Source organism: Pseudopipra pipra, chromosome 7 (genome assembly GCF_036250125.1).
Source record: "Pseudopipra pipra isolate bDixPip1 chromosome 7, bDixPip1.hap1, whole genome shotgun sequence".
NCBI classification, from domain to species: Eukaryota; Metazoa; Chordata; class Aves; order Passeriformes; family Pipridae; genus Pseudopipra; species Pseudopipra pipra.
The window spans coordinates 25,180,290-25,202,097 of record NC_087555.1 but is presented as its reverse complement, the minus strand read 5'-3'; the positions used below and the strand labels follow the sequence as shown (position 1 = coordinate 25,202,097).

Sequence of the window (21,808 nt, the reverse complement as noted above, 5' to 3'; positions counted from 1 at the left end):
TAGCTACATTGTTTCTTAATATTGGTCTAAGGATGCTTTGAGAGACACAGTTACACAGACTTTAAAATTATATTCGTATTGTAATTTCTAGATTGCTGGAGGGAATATACAAACTCTTCCTAAAAACTCCCGCTTGCAGCTATCAGTATGGTAGATTTTTTTATTATTATTTTGTCATACACCATTAGGATAGTGTAAAGCATCTGCTTGTATTAATATGCTAGTGAGATAAACTTAGATACAGCATGTTGTAAAGGCTACAGTTTTGCAACTATTGTAGTTTTCTCTGGGTGTACCTTTTTCCAGTAAATTCCCTATTTAGAATTCTTCACTATTCACTGTTTTCCCACCGTTATCTCTTTTCCATCAAAATTATTGTAGGACAGAGTATTTCTATCCAAGATACTTGAAAAAGTTGCAGAGGTTTTGTCCTTTAAGTACTTCACCAGAACAGTACCTGCTTTCCCCCTGAGGAATTTCTGGATGTGGCAGTAGTCCCAGTTTAGGGACTGTGTTGTATAACCCCACTGGCACTCGGTGTTTCAAGTGGTTTACTTATTGTTAGATTTCTGTTTGTTTGCATGTTCATGTTACTTGGAAGATAAATATTTCTCTCCAGCTTATACATTTATCAGATGTCTTAACACTGATTGGAAACACACTCACAGTTTTTAAAATATAAACAATGACATTTGTCTCAGCCTGTTGGTCATTGGAGTCTGAAAATATTTTTTTATGTAACAAGTCAGTTGTGTCTTTTGTTATTTCAAACAAGTTGGAGCACGTGCCCCTTCACACCAGACATGCTTCAGTTTTAGTTAACTTTTGTTATGTAATGGGATCATAATATCAACCAAACTTGGCTATTCAGATTATGTGTTATTTTTGGATAACTTGTCTTCAAATCCACAGTCATGCTGTTCTCTCAGTCTAGACCCCCTAATGGTCTGATTAATTGTACTTTGTTACCTTCGCTTAATTATTTCTAAATCCAATTTAAACTTGCTCTCCTCTTTGCTTGAACTCTGACAAAGTTCAGTTGAAGCTCTTTGTGTCAATAACACCAGTATTCAGAGTCAATGGCTACATTATCATCTTACCAGGAATTCTGGTTTTTTTAGAATTATTCTCTTGGCTATATCTGGCTTGTAATTATTTGAACATCATTTTATGATATCCAGTATAATAAATATTGTACTGTTTTATGTAACTGTTTAAATAGCTAGAAGTATAAATCATCTAAAAATACAATTTATGGAAGTAAAAGAGAGTTGATCAGAGGCATTTAACTTTGCCCAAGTAACACCCTCAGCTAAGACTACACAGACAGGCTTTTCAGAACATTTGTAAGGAAGAAAAGCTGAAGAAATGTAAGCAAAAATTTTCAGTGTAGTTTAAAACATCTCTTCACTAAAAAAGCCATAGTTAGTCACGATTTTTGCCATTTCTGACTGTCCTCAAAACCCATCTTCTGAAAGATCTTTTCAAGTTGTGAAGTTACTCCTTCAGAATTTTAAATGCTTTCTAAAATTCCCATGCATTTTCCTGAAAGGGGAAAAAATTTGAACTTAACATGCAAAATACTAATTGAATATGAAGATACTTAAATCAGAAAAAGCTAACAGTGCCTGGTGTTGATAGCACTTAACAAAAACCCCATGAACCAACTGTATTCAGCTCTACTTGTAGACTTCTCATAGGTTTAGATCCTTGCCCTGTGATTCTTACGGTGTATGACACTACAGTTACCCTGAGAACTTGCCTTGAAGTCCCATGTTTTTAAACACACTAGAAAAAAGTATGGCACTACTAAAAATGATGACCATCAGGAGGTGTAAGGAGCCAGAGAAACACAATCTGGGTGTAGTTCAGTCTTTGCTGAGCTGTAACGCTGCTGAAACGCCACCCCGCGGTCACTGTGCCCTTTTAGTCTAGAAGGTCATTTTGATGAGTAGCAGCATCACCCTTCAAGCTTTTATGCCTTCATACAGACACTCTTGGTTTGCCACAAGGATGAAGAGCACATAAGCACAAGCTTCTGGTACAGGTGCTACCTTGTGCAGCAGCGACTCATCTGCAGTGAGTAAATGCACACCAGTCTGCCACTTGCAGCTTCAGTCCGGAGTAACAGCAGGCGGTAATTACTGCAGTTAATCATATCAAAGTAATTAATCCTACAGTTTGAACACCAAGATGCTATCACTGATGCATGGAGTCATTCATACCTCGTAAAATTACTGTGCTTTACTTGGTGGTGCATGTACTGCATCCCACACAGACCCATTACTTAGAAGAGTAAGATCATTAGTCATCATGGCCATGATTTACTACACAAGAACTAGAGCGCTGTCCTAAATCCAGCTACTATTAGTACCACAATTACAAAAATCAATATTAAACCATTTCCACATTTAGTAGGTTTTTTTCCAAGTGTATGAAGGGTGCAGAATAGTTCCAAAGCAATTCATAAAGCGTGTTAAGAAAGAATTATGCAGAGGGACACTGGCTGACTTGCTCAGCTATTTCACTGTCACAGGCCCCTCCCATTATACTAAATTATCATTTTGCTACTAACTGATGCCACCTCAGCTGGTCCAAACTACTATCAGAACTAAATAACGCTTTAAACTGGGGAGAGGAAATCAGCACCACAATACTGCACATTCATCTCTTCCTTATAAGCCACTCAAGCACTGGCTGGTTCCAGTTTGTGAGGCAGAAGACTCAGCACAAGAGAAAGAACCATGTGTTACAGGGTAGGGGCTCTGAGCCCAGAGTTTAAACTGAAGCAATTCATTCCCTTTTCAAAATTACCTGATTCTCAGACTGAAAACAAGCACCAGCTCTTCTGAATTCTGCTTCCAGTATTTCCACACTCTCAATTTGTGAATTCATGCTAATAAGAAACAGAATAGGTGTTTTTCTGAAGAATATTTGTCAATTAACCAGGAGAGCCGTACCATACGTGCTCCTTCCAGTATGGTAAATATTTATACTAACCTAGTTTGAACCAACACATCAAGATCAACCTTCTTTCATAGGTTGTTCCTAAAGCTCTATCAGCAAAAACCTTCCACCTCATAATACAACACCAAGTAGTGTAACTGTTACAGCATTAAGCAGATGTTATTTAAAAAGCATTCTTCTGCCACAAACCACCACCATTTCTCCTCTAATCTTCTAGAATTATATTGCAGTCTTCATTAAAAAAACTGCAAACTCATTAATCTTTCCTTCATGCATTCTTCCAACTCACCTTGTTAGAAGTCAAAATGCTTTTTGATTCAGTAATAACTTCTGTGGTGACACTGCACTGTTTAGCAGTTACGATGGTTTTATTGCATGGTTAATAAATAGAATAAAAATGACAAGGGAAACAGCTTTTATTTTAGCAACTTCTCAACAGTAAGAAGAAAATGAGGAAAACAGAGCATAGACTTTATTTGTATTTACTAATGCTTTCCTTAAGTTTATTTGGAAAGAGTCTCTCTCTTTCTTGTCCTCAAACTTCAAAATATTTCTGACCAATTTGTTAGAATTTTAAGACAGGTTAAGTCACAGTTATAAATTAGCTCCCAGTTTAAAAATATTATATAAAGTGCTCCTTCCAGGATTTGTTCAGCTCAATGAATGACTTTTATTTAAGCATTTAAAAAAACAGTATTTTGTTGAGCAAACACAATAATCAGATAAATAATATTTCAAACATCAGTACAAACTTCATTTACAAAACCTTTTCAGAATTCTTCTGAAAAAGAGTCTTCAGCTGATAAAAATAAAATCTATTAATTACCCTGAAAACCAGACAGGTATAACCAGGATCCAATCACTGGACAGTATTTCTGTGTTAGGATTTAGTTCCTTCTTTCCTTTCACATTCATCCATGTGAGCACATAATTTTGCTAAGTAAATATGTGGCTATACAGAGTCATATAAAAAAATTCTTTTAAAGGACCTGTCAGAAATTTCAATTCCATCTTTTCAGTTAAGGAAGCAGGTATATGGATCCACAGTTTTAACAAAATGCACACGTGGAGGGCATCACTTTCGGAAGCGTTTGAACAGCGGGTGGATGTGTTTATTTGTAGATGCCTTACTCCGTGAGGAATGGTATTCCATGTAAACAGTGTCATCTGCTCCAGACATCGAGCTCATTGTGCCTGTTCGACGGGACACCTGCAGGTAACAAGGAGAATTGGCACGTTCTCAGTGTGTGATCAGACAGACCAGCTCTAACCTACTGACACCCACTGGCTACTGGGCAGCACTGCCCATTGAGTGACCCTAATGCCAAAAAGCCTTACAAGTTCTTCTGTTGAACAAAAGTGGCCCTTATGCTTCTGCACTCTGGGCATGAGGAAATGAGGGCATGATTCAAGGAGCATAGTGCCACACAAAAAAAAGTATATGCTGTGACATATTTGTATCCTAAAGTTTTTAAAAATATTTTCATTGCATGTGACTTAGGAGGTACACGTGAAGATCTGTAACAATAGATGTGTCATCATCTCCTTCAAATATGATGGAGGACATTAATTCCATATCAAATTTCTTCCTAGTGCTCAAAAAGTGAATTATTCCAATAGCTAAAAGCTAATGCAGCTTAAAAAAATAAATCTGTTCTCTAATGTTTCATAAAAGATACCAGGTCTAATGCTGTCTCTAATGACAGCATTACACACAGAACTGGATGGAAATCAAATGGTCCAGTTCTGTTCCATCTGTGGACATCCTTTTCAGAGAATTCATTACCTGAGCTGACTTTGAACCATACTCTCCAGCAACTACTTCCTCCTCAGCATCCAGGTCAGATGCTTGCAGGACTTTCTGGAGAAGCTGCTGCTGTTCTTCTTTGGTTGAAAATGAAAGTTCTTCTTCCTCCATCCCTGCCAGCTTTGTTATTACCTAAGAAATAGAGCACAGTACAACGTGAGGGCTCTTCCTCCTCATTGTTAGCTATTCAAAACCAAGACAAGGATTTCTGATTCCATATCCTGCTGGAACTGTCTTTGACTTTTATTAATGGTCTAAACAGCTTAACACTACAGACAGCACAGATACATATAAAATCTTACTCAGTGGTGTACATATACATACATATAGCTGGAAATGAAAAATACAAACCTTTAGAGGAAGAAAAAAGAAAAGAAAACAGAAAAGCTCTGGGCAAATGGATGTCAGCTATTTGTATCTGTCCCCACAGATGAAAAAACAACACTGGAACAGTTGTCGCTTGCGAGAAAAACCTCCATTAATGCATTCCACAACCAGAATTCTTAAATATTTGATCTAATACTAACATGAATGAATATGAAAATTAGGCTCCAAGTATAATAAATGGCAGGGCCAAGTTACCTTGAAGCTGTAACCCTGATCCACAAGGAACCGTTGCCGTTTTGTTGAGTATGCCATTTCCTGAGTGTCTTGGGATACAAGAGAATAAAAAAAGGCATTGTATTCCTCTGCAACCATGCCTAGGACACAAAATCATTCAGTGATTAGTAACAAAGAACAAAAATGGAATAAATGCTAAAAATAGGTGTTTAAATAAGTTGTCTTCCACAAAAACTATTTGCAAAGTTTAGCTGCACCCAGACCTTGCATAAACTGATTGACACAGCATAGGAACTCCTACTCTTGTTCTTAATAATTGAGAATAGGTGAAAAAGAAAAAAAGGAAAAGGAAATGCACATTAACACAATCATACAGGTGCTCTGAGAAGAACCTGCTTCTTTATTCTGCTAGGCAAAGTGAAAGATAAAATTATTTTTAAGTCTATTATGTAAAGAAGCAGGCAAAAGCAATGCATGTCAAAAAAGCTTAATAAAGAGACAAAGGGAAAGTTTTATCCATGTAAACCAAAGTTTGCAATGTTTTTGATTTAAAATAAGTAAGACAAAAATACTTAGCTAAGAATTCATAGGGCTATCTGAAGTCCAGGATGTACCAGGGCTGCTTAGCATTTATTTTTTTTTAACTTAATTTTCTTTCAGCTTTCCTTTTTCCTTTGGAAGTTTTCCCATCACTAAGCTTTACTGACCCAGAAGATGCTTCATATATTCATTCACTGGTATGTAGGCATACTCTCTGACTAAAACGTAATCCAAGGAGGATATAAAGAAACACCAAGAACATCCAGTGTCTCTGCTGCTCTAGGATACTATGATCCTAGTCCCAGAGCCCAACCACCATCTCCTTTACCTTTTTTGGCTCTCAGCACTCGTCCCAGCCTTTGAGCCTCCTGCCTTCGTGACCCACCATGGGATGAAATCTGGATGAGAACATTGGCTTCTGGCAGATCGAAGGACGTGTCACCCACCTGTAACAGAGCAACAGCCTCTAAGCAGGATCTTAATTCCACATATCAACAACAATAAATACAAAGCACACCTTTCTTTGTGAGCTGCAATATGAAGATGTCAAATGCACACCATGCATGTGTAACTTAAATAAAGTTGACTCTGAAAACAGGTACAAGGATGCAGCGCATGTCCTCACTTACCTTGGAAATGAAAATAGTGTTGATTTTTGGATTGTGCTTGAAGTTTTGCAGAATTTGCATTCTTTCCCCCTGTGCAGTAGGGCCATATATATAGGGTCTGAAAAGAACAAAACATATGCAAATGAAACAAATTCAAGATTTCTCACTCATTTTGTATGAGGTACCATGGCAGGGAGAACAGTACACATTTGAAAAGATATAAAACCAAAACATTTTGGTACAGCTTTCAGTTTACTTTTAACTTGTTTGGCTCTTCATGGCAGCTGCCCAGTGGTTTGTAGAACCCTCTGCAGCAACCCAGTCAGCCAGAAATTCTGACTGTCACAAATGTTTTGCAATTATGAGCACCAATGAAGCTGTATATAAACAGATCGAATACATTTGCTAAGCCTACGTGAAAGACTGAAGGCAGCTGTTAAAATAAAGAGATTTTTTTCCTCAAACGTACTGAGTTAGCACAGTGACAGCTGCAACCTTTGCTTCCTATTTAAACACTTGAAAATCCAGGCTTCTCTACCAAGGATACAGTGAGTGTCATAAACTGGGGCTGGATGTTGTTCTGGGAAAATTATTGTTGCTTTTAAAGCTAACCTCTTGCCCCTTCTAATACCTTCTGGGCCTGAGAACAAGGTCCCAAACATTCCATGAGCAGCTCACAGTGGCATTTCACCTAAGGTTTCTAACATTTGACAATGAATCACATGGAACAGTCAGTATCTCAATCCTGAAGGTTCACACAAACCCTCAGTTGCCCACAGACTTCATGAGTAACTTGGACTAGTCTGAATTTCCCAGGGTCTGGCTGTTTTCAGAACAGAGCTGAAAAAACTAAAAAGCTTGAAACAGCAAAGCCCCCCCACACACACACACAAAAAAAAAAAGGCATGCAGGACAGCACTTCTTTGTCATCTGTTGCACTACTTTTCCAAGTGCTGGCTAACAAGCATTTCCAAACAACAGGAATCAAGTTCTACAGTTTCTATTTTGTTCACATTTCCATAGGTTATTTCTAACACAAGGAACCAAGTTCAAATTTTTCATTTAACATTTAATATTGCACATACATGAATGGCAGCTGAACATAAACATGCAGTGCATAATACTAAGGTTTTCTATTCTTATCAACTAATTCCTGAGCATTGGCTCCTTTTACTGTCTGTACTACAAACTTTATTCTAGTTTGGGTTTTTTTAGCAAAAAATCCTAGTCACTTCTAATCTAATTTTTCTATTTAGTGTACTTAACCAGGTATTTAGAAAAATACAGCTAAAAATTGAAGGTGGCAAATGAGTTAACTCTGAAAAAATACCATTATTACTCAATTAGTAGCATTCACTAATATTTTAAGTCTCCTTTTAAATTTCATTTATTATTTAGATTGTAATGGTTTTAATCCCCAAAACTTAAATGGTAGATTTAAATTGAAACTAAAGCATTTGTGAGCCTTTCTTTTCTTAAGGTCACCAAGAAGGGATTCAAAGACGCTTTATATTAAGAACAGAAAAACCCCAAGCTCCTGGCTATCAATCCTCCATTTTAAAATGCCCAGATTCTACTTGACAGTGATTCATTGACACGGATCTAAGTACTTTCCTCAACCTAGAAACATTCAATGCTAGATGGATTTTTTTTTTTAATTACTCATTTTCCTCACTGCAAAAAGACATTTGAGGGATTTGCAAAGATAGATCCCTCTCCCATTAACTGACAAAACCACAGAGGCACAGTCCTTCAGAAACAGTGATTTAAACATAGTTCTAACACCAGTAAAAAGCAGCCAGCACATGAGCTCTTCTATACTGGCTGACAGACTCATGACAGAGGAAAAGCTGGCTAAGCAAATTTGAATTCTACGGCCCCAAAAATTACAGTCAAAATAATTCCTGTCATGTGCATGGTTTTTCCCTGATGGTTCCCCAGTATTGAAGGAAAGGGAGTTAAGGGAGGAGTCAGCAGTAACAGCCAGACCGTGGCTACCTCTCTGTCCATCCAGGAGCCCACCCACCCTGCATGCTTCCATGAGAAGTGCAGTGGGAACTATGCTCCCGCCCTCTGCACAGCACTCACCCCTACGTGCTGAGCTGCTCTCCTCAGCACACAGGTAATTCCTGCCCCACCCAAAACAACAGTTCCCTTTCTTTTAGCTGCTCACAGCAAATGATGATACAAATATCTCTGGTTAAAACAAAGACTCTCTCACCTTCATCCACCACTGCAAGCCTCCTTTTTTGGTAACACTGACAGCCAGATAACCTGGAGCTCCATGAATGATGAGAGAAACAGAGAATTCACTCAAGAACACCAAAAGGGAGCACCTACTATTTCTTCAACCGGTTTTCCTGCCACGCTTCTGTTGCACCTACCCCACTTACAACTGCTGTGCTATGTAGCATCACCCCTCCCAGCATGCCCTTTGCTAAAGGCTTTGTCTGTGGTGCACTGAACACTGCTAGGGACATTCCAGAGGCATCATTACAGCTAATCTCTGTCCAGACAGATTAAAAAAATTATGAAAGAGACCACGGGTGTTGGAATTCATCCAGCACCATTAGCTTGGCTTGCTCTTTGATGTCACAGCACACCAGCACCACACGGCTCTTAAAATACACTCAGAACTGATCGTGAATTTTGGAAGTTGGAAAATGGAATTTGGAAAGTGTAAGACTTGTGTTTTGCTAAGGAGTACTGCTGAAATTCCTAGACATTAAATCATACACCTTCCAAATGTCCCACAGCTTCCAGCAAGCAAGACATTCTTTGGGTTTGTCAAAGAACAGATGAGGCCAACTTCTATGCTTATTTCCCCAATAATCTCTGTGCCTGATCCTGGCAAACTCTCCCTGATCATTCATACCCAAACCCTACAAACACACTGATGCTGACCTCTCATTAAACTCTATTTGTACAACCTTCCATAACTGCACCCATGTTACAGGCATTTAAGGTATCCAGCAGCTCTCAGGAGAAATATACTCCTTTTGTTTATTAAACAATTACAACAGTTCTAGGCAGTGCACTGGTACAGCACACATCCCCAGAAAACTTGTCTTCGTTTTTTTAGACAGGGTTGAGACCTTTCAACAACCCCAAGAGGAAGGCCCTGGGTCCCAAAAGATCTTCAAAGATCCAGAGTGTGCATATTTGAAAACCTATGTCTCAGAGACAGGGGAAGCTACCATTCATTAGAGAAAACAGTTCTAGTGATATTTTTAGAAGCCCCTCCCTTTTCAACTGGATCATGATGAAGATGATGATAATAACAACAAAAATAGACGGAGAAATACTGTCCTTAACAGAAATATGGGATGTAAACTTCTCTGAAACAAGCGCTAAACAGAGATTCTTTTCAAACCGTTCTACACAGAAATAATGTTGCAGTGCCAGTAAGATCCACCCAAAAATACCCTCCTGAGCTCCTTTTTATACAGGAGATTGGAATTAAAGCATTACAAGAAGTATCAAAGACTATTGAAAGCTATGAGATTGCAAGGAAATTTTCATGGAAGGAGGAAAACAACAGTGCCATCATTGGTTGTGAACACTTACTTCCCAAGTCTGACTGCATATTCCTTCAGTGCAAACACATTGTCAGCAAATACGATGATTTTATCATTCCGTCGCTCATGAAACTTAATCAGGAACTGGCAGGCTCTGAATTTATTTGGGTTCATGGTGTACAGCAGTATCCTTTTCTTTGTTTTGATAGCTACATATTCTCTGTAAAATTCAGGTGACATTGGGCACCAGACCTACGATTAGAAAACACACACACATACATTAACCCTCTGTTATTTACTCATTTTATTCCAGTGGGAATAGAAAAAATATTGGGATGATAATGGATTAGCACTTTCTGTATAGTGCAGGCCACAGGTTTTAACACAGTAATTTCTGTATCAAAATGAAAGCAACCAGTTGGTGTAGTCTCCAGCACTGCCAAAATCTGTTTAACCTCACCAACATTTCAGCCTTCCGAAATGCTTTGGCATTGAGGTCAAAGACAGAAATAGGCAGTGGGACTGGAACAAGACTGAAAGATAGTTCCTTTATGTTTCATACTTAAGTAATCTAGTGAGCACTACTACTTGTTTAAGAGCAATCAAAGGAATGAACTCTCTGTATAATTTCCCTGTCACAGAAGTCAAAGCTTTTTCCATAAAAATTTTTATCCATATTCTGAAAACTGAAACACATTTAGTCTTCATTACAAACAAATTTACCAATTTTTTTTCATATGCCCACAAAGGAGTGATCTTTATTTTAACAGCTAAAGTCTAGAACTTCCAAAACACTAGGAGTGATCAGAAGTTTTCAACAGACTTTCCTAAGCAATTATTTTATTATGTAAATAACTATCATAGTACTCCACAAGTCTAGGCTTATTTTTTCTACTGTAGCATGAAAATAGAAGAAATTATGAAGTTTAAAAATTTATGCCAATAATATTACCCTATCAATAGTATATAATCATATGATCCATAGGGCACATAATTTAGAAAACATTCACTCTGCTGCATATGGGTTATTCCCCCATATCTATATTAACAAAATACTGCAGAGAAAAGTCTCTTTAATAACCACCATTCAGCTGAGGAAGTTAAGTGATAATTTGCAGCTTATTTAAACATGAATTGTTCTGTACTGTTAATAACTAATTTTTTGTTTCAAAACATTTTTTCCAGTGAGTTAAATGCTAGATTATGCGTTTTTCATTCCTTGACTACGTTAAAAATAAACTTATGCACTGAATAGGCTCTGTTGTTATCCTGTGCTGTCTGAATGAAAGACTTAAAACTCTTGAATCAGAAGGGAATTATATCAAAGTGACAATGAGATATGAGTACTGAATATGTGACTGCAGTAAAAAATTCCATCTATTGCTCAATACCTCTGACTACATGGCAAACCCAATACATTTTGTATTTGCATTCTCTTCTGGATTCGAAAATGGGTAAGATCTACTTCTCATCCCAATGATATCTTCATTTTTACATTTTGCAAGACACGCACTCCAAGCCAAAAATTTAGTACAGCTGCTCAGAAAGGGATTATCTGTAAAATACAAAACTCTGAAAATACAAGTAAAGAACAGGTTTGTTGTATTCTTCTAAACTTTGTGTAACTTTTTAAACTGTGCTGCTTGTTCTTTTTTAGAGCAGTGGAAGAGCAGCACCCACAATGACCATGACCTGCCCTGTCAGACAGATGCACTGCCCTCTCTGGCCACCTGGAAAGAACTGCACTCCAAGAACAAACCAGACACCTTTCCTGGCTGTAGAGAACAAGCCAAGTCGACTAAAGATGCTACTGCTTGATAACACATCAAGAAAATCTGAACAAATATACAATGCAGTTGTGCATGTATTGGACTTGTTATTTATCAGCCATCAATACTGGGGTTTCTTTATGATTTGTTTTTGGTATGCCATCTAATGTCAGTTCAAAATACTGGCCTAAAGAATATTTACGTGCAGAATTTTCCCATCATTCACAACAAAACACAGCCCATGTTTCACTTTTCAATGACTAAAGGGCAGTTCAGGGATTGAGAAGAATTCTGCTCACAAGGCAAAACTACCCAAAGTGCCTAAATGGGCAACTCTGAATTTGAGGACTGGTTACTCCCCCTTTATCCTAGTTATTTTCTAGGTGCCCTTCACTTGCATTCTGCAAGTTCAAAACACTGGGTTTTTTCCTTCTGCAACCTCCAGTTTGCAAAGTGTTCAAAAAGGATGACAGCTGACCTGCATCTGCATCTTTTATTCAAGTACTAGAGCTAGGAAGAATTGCATGAAATTAGCAAGACAGGCTTAAAATAAACCACAAAAATAGTAACAATAACAACAACAAGAAGAAGACAAAAAACCAACAAAAATAACCAACACAGAAAATCTCCACAAACAATAGGGAAAAAATCCCCCCAAAACCCAAAGAGACAAGAAACAGTTATGAAACTACCATATCATAGCTGCTAAAACTTTCATTCAGTGAGAGTCTGGACAAGTTCATGAAAAAGCAATCTACTGATACTTACACAGGAACCACGTACAGCTTGTAAATAATGGAGAGCTTGGAGACATGACAGGAAAAGTAACACATATGTTTGCCCTGTTTTTATACTCTTCCCTAAGTATCTGTGCTGTCAATTATCAGAGACAATACATTAAGTCAGACTTTTAGGCTGACTCAGAAATTATTTTAACATTCTAATGTGGCTGTGTGAAAGACTTCCACTTCTCTAATATCAGATTTTTCTCTCACCCATATGCTGGAAAGAACAGAGTTCACACCATGATATTGGAAAGAAATGGTGAGATCTAGTCCTATGTTTTCAAGTTTCAACCTCATACATTCAGGTTTGAAATAAGCAGGTGTTTTCTTACGTTTTTTAAAATTTCTACTATCCTTCTTTAAGAGTTACAAGAATTTTTCTCAACAACTACAGACTGTCTATCAGGTGCTGTCTCCAGAAAGCAGGTTCCAGCACAGCACCTGATGTTAAGCTCATCATAACACGATGTTAAGCTACCGCAGAGAACTGACTTTAAGATACAAAGTCAAATAAGAGAACATGAATGTCAACTGCATCAAACCAGGTCTACAGCAGTGCCCTGTTCACATTTCCAAATGCTGACTGCAACACAGCTGATCAAGCACCACAATCCCCACAAACAGAAAGAGTGCTGAAGTCACTCCGAAGAACATGTGGCTACTGGATTTGTCCCATGTTCATATTGACCTGCAACAGCCTTGCCTAAGCTACAAAAGAAATGAAAAGTCATAAGGGCAGCTGTTTTTCCCAGCTAAATACTTATAATTTTATACATCTTCCTTAAAAAAAATAACAAAAAGTTATAAGCATACTAAATAAACACTAGAAGTACCAAAAAGCAGAGCATCACCTCAGCACACTGGACTTTAGCAATGTAGCCACTGTTCTGCAGCTCCATCCAGTTGGCTTCATAGAGCTTTGGTCCAATCAGGAAGTTCAGGTCAACAATTTTATCATCTTCTCTGACCAGGGTAGCAGTCAGCCCCAGTTTACAGTGAGCTTGTACAATAGTGAGCACACGTCTGAACATTTTTGCTAAGAAATGCAAGACAAATTTTTTGTTTACTTTCCTGAATGGTTTTAGAAGACAAATACTGCAACTTAAAAAAAACCCCACTTTCATCAACTCCTGAGCACAAAGCAAGCACAGCATTGGGAAGTTGTATCCCGTTTCACATACACTCCTAACAAATCTGTGTTACAGCAAAACTTCACACTGATTGCACCTTTAGCTTGCATTGTCAGTGTACTCTGAAAATCCATGTAAACTTGAAATCTTTATTATTTCACATTCCCCAAAAAAAAATTAATATATTCAGAGGTACCATGGCTTATTATTTCCTAGAAAGAACTATGACACAAGGACTTTTGGCTGATTGCCACATTCAGGACTTGTAGGATATGGCAGAACTACTCATCTTTAGTATTGCTAGAGGTCACAGAGGAAATGCCATACCTTCATTTTTATGAAACCAAGGAAGAACAAAAGTGACAGAACAGTGCCAGCACTGTGCTACTTTAATAAAGTGGCAGTTAATCATCAAGGTTTACTTCTGAAATCTATTATTTCTGTAGACACCAAATTATATTCAAATGAGAATAAGGTAGAGCAGCTCACAGAATCCTGGGTGGTATTTTTAGCCAGGATTATTCTACAGACACTTTAATACTATATTATTGCTTTCCAGTAGTATAGATCTCAATTACATAGTAATTTCAAAGACAATGGGTATTTCTGGATGGTAAGCATTATAGTTATTCAGACTATATTGAGCAGAAATAGATATTAAAAGCTAGCCTGCAGTGCCACTGCATCTCAGAAGAAAATAAGGCAGATTAATTCCTCTCCTGTTCAAATACAACACAATTATACAAATGTAATTCATGTATTTTAAGAGCACTTTATCAACCTACACATAACCTCTACTTTACACTGCCATTATAGAAAACACAGTGTCCAATTTGAAGGATTTCAGAAAACTAATGGTCAGCTAAACTGCACAGTACCAGGGGGAAAAAAAAGAAAAAAGAAGTAGAACGAAGTAGATTACTTGTCTCAAAACCCTAAGCCATGGGTTTACTCACTATATGAATCAGGCGAAAATTGGCAAAAAAACACCACTTCTGAAAGAGCAGAGTGACATTAACATGGCATGTAATACAAAAGGTTTGCAGGCCCTTTCCTTACCAGGGATAGTGTGTACTTCATCAAGTATCATAAGGCCCCATTCTTGACTTTTAAGCCACTCCATTACTCTTTCTGCTTCCCAGGACCTTTTTGTCGTGTGTCCCAACATGGAATATGTGCTGATGGCAACAGAACAGCCAATGGGCTTGTCTTTGGCATCAGAGGTGAACCGACAGATCTGGCTGTCATCGATGGTGGACCACATCTTGAACTGGGCCTTCCACTGCTCCACGGACACTGCAGAATTCCCGAGCACCAGGCACCGCTTGCGGACAGTACATGCAGCTGTCACTCCAACCAGAGACTTGCCAGCACCTGCAGGGCAAGAGGAGTGACATTCATTAGTCATCTCTCAGGTAGAGAGTAGGAGGCAAACAAAACAAAAGAGCAGAGGAGAACTGTGAGAGGATATGAAATCATGTAAGGACAAGTTCCTTGTTGTTTCTTTGCTGCAACAATCTTAAAGAAATGGAATATTTGTTTCTAAAAAACCCGAGTGGATTGTCTACTGGACACATAACCGCATTTTCTCAAGAAAATAATTGTAAACAACGGCTTTGACAATCAGAAGCAATCATTTTTGATGCTTTTTAATTTCAAAAGCATGTTAAATTACAGGTGGCTACAGAAAGCTTCCCCAGAGGTGATCTACTCTGTCTCTCCCAGTTATGTGCATTCTCCCACAAAGAAGTCCTTAGATCTTCCCATTCCTCCTTCACACTTCTTTTCCATTGCTTCCCATACCTTGTCCCAGTCTGCACATTCCTCATTTCTACCTCAATCTCCCCTGCCCAAAACTTGTGCACACGAGCTCTTTTCTTCCTTAGAACCCTCACCACCTTATGCCACATTTGTATGCCCAGCTCCCCCCCATCTCCCTATTCCTAACCAAGGAACACATGATGCCAATGCCAACAGCTTTACATTTCACTGGCAGATAACCAGAGCTGACAGAGGGCACAGTGAAAGTGTGAATGGCAACCTGAAGGTACCAGGGCCACCCACCAGCTCCAGCTCCGCAGTCCCTGCAGGGACACCAACACAGCTCTGTTAACTGGCTCTCCCCCAGCACAGCCTTGCCACCTGCTTGCCACTTGCACTTGCCACTTGCACACTGGTACCAGAACAGTCCCTGCTGCTCTGTGAAATCCAAGAAGATGTCATATTTGGAATTCCCTTTCCCAAAGGCAAATAAAGAACAAAACTCCTAAGTACCAACATAGAAACTTACCACATGGCAAGACAATAACACCAGACCTGGCTCGTCCATTTCCAAACATCTTCCTTAGGCTTTTCTCTTGATAGGGCCTGAGGACAGCAGTAGGTTTCAGATCTATATTAATATCGGGATTCACGGAATCATTTCTGAAATCATATTCTGCCAGCAAGGGGTACTCCAAATGGATACAACGCTTCTGAAGTTCTTCAATCATCTCCTAAAGAGGAAACAAAGCTTCAGATGGTAAATTCCCCATATCTGAATTAATTCTTTCTTTTATTTTTTTCCCTAGAAACAACTAGATGATATAGTACCAAGTGAAGTTACTTCTATTTTTTATGCTTATGAAGTCTGCAAGAGTTAAGGTTGATTCCAGAAACTTTATCTGTGATCACCCCTGCCCCCTCAAACATTTTAAATAACAGTCATTATTAGAGAGGCTTTTTTAGGCAGATGGAAGAGCATAATGCATTCATCTTGGATGTGTTGCTTATCTGGCAATGACTAAACTACACCCTGAAGTGCTACAACAATGAGCTCAGTAACAGACACAAAGGGTTCTGTGTGTTACACAGAAGGACCCACTAAAGCTGCACATCTGTTATCCTGAAAACCTCCATACCCTGGTATGGAAGTTATTCCACCACAATGACAGGCTGAGTCAATCACCAAGAGATTGTTGGTTTGGTTTGAGTGTTTTAAAATAAACAGAACATCTATTAAGTTATCTTCTTCTATAAATTCTTTTCCCCCCAGTAAGCCACCACTAGAATCACAAAGTCCAAAAACAACTTGAAAAATTCTACAAAAGCTCTCTGAAGGTCAAGCAAGGACTGTGCTCCAATGTCCAGCTCTCCTTCTTAAGTAATGAACTTGGAACCACCAAGAGTTCCTTCTGCAAACATGAATCACAAAACAAAACAAAAAGCAGCCCTCCACTGAATTCTCGCTTGTCTTGCGCAGAGCAACGCTCAGCCCCATGGGACAGGAACCTCCCTCAGCCCCTGAGCCTCTCTGGCCTGTGAGCACTCTGCAGGCAGCAGAGGAACAACACCCAGCCTGCCACCCCCTGTAGGAAGACTCTTCGATTTTGGAAGGCAAAAGGAAAGAAATGTTAATGACTCCCAGTGATCTCCCCTAGCAAAGAGAGCCACAGCACTTCCCATTCAGTTCTCATGTTTACATGCAAGTCCCGACACATTCCCCAAAGCTACAAATGCAGAGGCTAAAATATCATACCTGCTTGACTTCAAATGACACTGTCTGTGTTTCCTCCTCCTCCTCCTCATCTTTGTCCATCTGTTCATAAAACTCAAATAAGTCAGCTGGGACATCTGGCTTATTCTGAGTATCTGTTCCCTGTGATGTTGACGGACCAAGGCCTCCTTCACTGGATTTGGCAATCTGAAATAGATGGCCATGAATTTTCACCAAGGGTTTCATTAGAGACTTACTCTGGCCTCCTCTCCCTCACAAACTTATGCTCATTAAAGAGTCACAGATGGTTGCGGGTAGAACCCGCTGATACAACAAACAAATAACCACTCCAATCTACTCAAGATAAACTCAAGAGTTTATCTACCTTGATCTCACTGCAGAGTTTTAGAACATGCCCAAACATACCGCTGATTTACTCGTGAATGTCTCCGTAATGAGCTCTGTTTCTTCACCCTCAGCATTTCTCAGGCGACAGTCTTTAATTACGTGGTCTTGCAGAAGCTGCTGAATAACATCAGGGTGGGTACTTTCCACAAAATACCTAAAATTAAAGAACAAAGAAAAACATTTTTATGAACTAATCAACTCAATAACTCATAGGAAGAGTGGTAGAGATGCTTAAATACACAGTTGTCCCAGATGCACTCTTAAGCATCCAATCTTGGGGTGCTAATTTAAAAACAGAGACATTACGGCAACCAAAATTTTTAAAGATGTCTCATACCAAAAGCATCGTGTACTTTGCAGCTATCCATCTCGCTCAAACGTTCTCTAACATAAGTGGGAAAACTCCAGCAGAATTGCCCAGAGCTCTCACATACATGTCTTATTTGTGACTGCGACACAAGTCAATTTTTTTGAGATTGAACTGAGGTGAGATTGTGAAAACACTGGATGTGGTGTTTTAAAGTCCTGTCTACAGCACCAAAAAAGCACAAAAGACAAAAATCCAAAACTTCCAAAACACAAACCACCTAAAAATTTAAAACTAATGCATCCTGGAGATTCATCAATAATGACGCTGGTTTGAGATCACAGTTAAAATATGAGCCAAGAGAGACTTAAGTGGCATGAGAGAAATCTTCTCAGAAACAAAAAAGCTTGCCAGTAATATCAGTGCTAGTTCTACCCAAAGCAGCAGGTTCAAAAAAGCAGCAGCACAAGCAGAGCATTAGATTATAGTCCCAGGGCTTATCTATGGCTGTCAGACCACAGAGAATTTAGGAAAAAAATAAAAGGAGAAAGAGAAAACACAGGCAAGTTACAGACATGGTCTTCAGGTTCCTGCTGTCTTCTTCTTTTCCCTCCCTACTGCAGAATCACAGGTTTAGATATGTGAGCTGACCTCTCGAGGTCCCTTCCAGCGTTGTCCTCTAGGAACCTAGTCACAAGCACCCACCTCTTGCCAGTGCATTTGCTTATCCTTCCCGAGTAACAGATTAAAAGTCAGAATACACAAGACTGCAGGACAGTGTGAAAAACTTGTCTAACCAGGCTCATGCAAATTAGGAAGGAAGGAATGAAACAATGATCTGAAAACCTCAGGGATATATTGCAAGTTCAAGCAATAAAGAAACAAGCTAGAATATCAAATTTGCAACCTACTTTAAAAAATATTACAATAACCAGCACTAGCTCAGGACATCCAAACTGAATTCACTGGCTAATGTATTAAATACTTCCAGCAGCTATAAAAGTGATTCTGTACCCAGAGCTGCTACACTCAGCTGGGAGCTGTGAGACTCAAGAGCTACTGAGAGCACTCACTCACGCACAGGTCTGTGCTTGAAAGGCTTCCTCTGCCGCAAGAGTTAAGGAAGAAGCCACTTACCTGTTATGTTTCAGAACCAGCTTCACCTTCCCGTAGCTGACAGTACACAGCTACAAACAAACACAGCAGTCGTTAGGAACATGCAAAAGAGCAATTCCACGTTTGGGACCAAACGCTGCAATGGGTTTAGGGCTTTGTGGGGAAGCATGGTACCACAAAACATTTACTTGCAATGCTGTTCTGATCATGGAACAAACCTGAAAAGGTATTTTCAGAAGACGCTCACATCATCTCATGCAGGAAATCAGTCGCAGGTATTCAGTTTTTTTATCTAATTCCAATCTGCTTCCAAGACTGTGAGAACATAGTTGCAGGATAAGGCAGGCTATGTCTTACAGTGCCCAGCTATTCCAGGCTGCTTCCCTCACTCATAATCTTCCTCAAGAGCAAATCTGAGGAAGCTCCCCCCACCTACAATTCCTACTGGCTCAAAGTATCTACACAGACACTTGGATGTATTTTTTTGTAAAAAGGTATAAACCCCACACAGAACATATTATGGAAATAGTGTATGTGCAAAAATACACTTTAGAAGAAGACAAAAGATAAAATAATGTTCTCTTGAAACAGTGACAGAATACAACAGTTAAAAACAACGAATAATTAAAAAAACAATAAATCAATTAGGCAGAGGGAAAAGGAAAGGATTTCATTAGTAGCAACAGATGTACTTCCAATGCCAATAAAATAGCCTTACCTTGATAAACTGAATTATTCCATCTGGGACACCAGTCTTGCTCAGTTTTTGTAAATACTCGGTGATATCACTTGTCTGTAAACCGACACTGACTGCAGCATACAGGGAGTAAGCAGTCAGCTTGTACTCGTGAATGTGGGTGGGTCTGCACACGGGCTCAGCAATGGCAACCAAAAAGTCCTGTGCATATTTGTAAACTGGAGAAAACGCTTCCAGAAAAATATGGCCATCAGGAGCCTGCAGAAATAATGAGAAATGCTCAAGGCACAGCAGTACTGGTTGAATGAATCAGGGATTTACTATGAAGTAGCCATAATGACACAGTGACAATCTGCTATTTAGGTAGTAAGACACTATTGGGTTTCAAAAAAAGGGTTTGCCCTAATGAATTTACAAGAACACACAAGATGCAGAAACATAAATTTTGTCTTCTGAAAGGGCCCAGACATTAATTTGTCCATGTCCCTTCGATGGCACTAAGAATAAACCACACCCAAATCGATAAAGCTTTTCCCAACTGATTGGTCCTTTTTTAATGCTAAAGAAATGGCTTGAGCAGATGCAAGCTTCCAGCCCCATTCCCCTAAAACAATAAAACTCCTCACTCATTTTACATAGAAGGAACGAATGGAGAGGGAAAGGAGGCACTTGGGTGTCACAGCACTTGGTGACAGGCACCCTGCAGACGCTGCCAGGGCAACCACCTCTTCTCTAGATGCTGCGCCCCTGGCCAGGCCTCAGGCTGGTTTACTAAGGTCCCTTTCAGAACAGAGAAAACAAACAGCACCAGTTACGGAAAACGGGACCAGTCTGTCTTAAAGCTCTTTCACTCCAACAAACAAATCCCGTCGCTGCGTCGCTGCAACAAGTTCCACTCGTGTCATCAGCAAACGTGCCTCTACGGGCTGTTCTCTCCGGGCCCACCCGGAGACGTCTGGCTTTAGGTGCTCCACGGCACCCCGGCGGAAAGGGGGGCCCGGCAGCGGGGCCCTGCCTGGCGGCTGTTGGGCTGTGAGCAATTCCCGGGGGCTCCCATCCAGGGTGTCCCCGCACAGGCGCTGCAGGGGCCGCCCCGTCCCGCAGCAAACCCCGCTTTCAGCGCTCCGAGTCCACTCCGGGGCTCTACCCTCCGCACATCCCGGCCTGCCCGGGGCGTCCCCGCCCGGCCCCGCAGCGGTCCCGGCTTCTCCATGGGGGAAATCCCGGTCCCTGCCCGTGTCCCGCACTGACCCCGCCACGGCCCCGGCTCCCAGCGCGTCCCACGCCCGGGCACCGCCGCCCCCGCACGCACCACCCAGAGGGGCCGCGAGTGGTGATCGGCCTTCAGGGGCATCTGCAGCCGGTAGTCCTTGGCCCCGTACTCGTCCACCTTGGTGCCGCTCTCCTCCACCTGCTTCCCCGCCGCCGATGGCACCGCCTCCTGCGGCTCCTTCCCGGCACCTTCGTCCTCATCGTCTTCGTCGTCGTCGTAATGCCGCTTCTTGGACTTCTTCTTATCTGGGAGCAGAGCGGGAGCTGTGAGGAGCCCCCCTCAAGGGCCCCCCGAAAGGTCCCCGCGCCCCCAATCCCGTCCCGGCCCCTCTCACCCCGCTCCTTCCTGCCCATGGCCGCCGCGCGCCGCGCCGCGCCCGCCCGCGCGTCACTTCCGCACGGCCCGGGGCGGGGCGGGAGGGGAGGAGGCGCCATCGATTTTCTGTTCCCGGGGCCGCCCTCGCCGCGGGGTGGGACGTGCGGGCGGGCAGAGAGCGGGGCCTCGGGGGCAGCCTCGTGTCAGGGAAAAGAGAAAAATAATTAAAAATTAATAAATTAAATAGAGGCTTCCGCAAAGTGCATGGTGAATAACAATGCAAAGGGCAACTCGGAAGTGAGGTACGAGAGTGACATTGCGCGATGTTATGAAGTACGGGGTTCTTAAAAGAGAAATCACACTGTTGTCCCTACAGAGTGTTTTAATATATTTCTAAGTACAATTCGTGTCTGATTTTGGAAATACAAATACATTTCGAATGGTTAAAAACAAAAATTAAAAAAATATTTTGAACATCAGCCAGCTGAAAATATATTTATCTAGTAAATCATCTCTCAAAGCTTTTATATAT

General features: G+C 40.5%; 1 protein-coding gene and 1 long non-coding RNA gene across 2 annotated transcripts; one reads left to right on the top strand and one right to left on the bottom strand.

Annotated features, from left to right (window-relative positions):
• Window positions 1–3,365: 3,365 nt before the first annotated feature.
• ERCC3 (ERCC excision repair 3, TFIIH core complex helicase subunit) lies at window positions 3,366–21,397 on the bottom strand. The gene is made up of 15 exons (XM_064661281.1): window positions 21,296–21,397; window positions 21,001–21,206; window positions 19,710–19,946; window positions 19,013–19,062; window positions 17,587–17,722; window positions 17,203–17,367; window positions 15,976–16,180; window positions 14,745–15,059; window positions 13,407–13,591; window positions 10,051–10,253; window positions 6,505–6,601; window positions 6,204–6,321; window positions 5,357–5,475; window positions 4,754–4,906; window positions 3,366–4,177 (listed from the first exon to the last, which is right to left on the bottom strand). The coding sequence occupies exons 1-15, from the start codon at window positions 21,393–21,395 to the stop codon at window positions 4,043–4,045; spliced, it is 2,424 nt and encodes an 807-aa protein (XP_064517351.1). The 5' UTR covers window positions 21,396–21,397; the 3' UTR covers window positions 3,366–4,042.
• Window positions 4,067–6,472, top strand: LOC135417326 (uncharacterized). The gene is made up of 3 exons (XR_010431994.1): window positions 4,067–4,183; window positions 5,996–6,072; window positions 6,159–6,472. It is a non-coding gene; the product is annotated as an uncharacterized LOC135417326 (long non-coding RNA).
• Window positions 21,398–21,808: the final 411 nt, after the last annotated feature.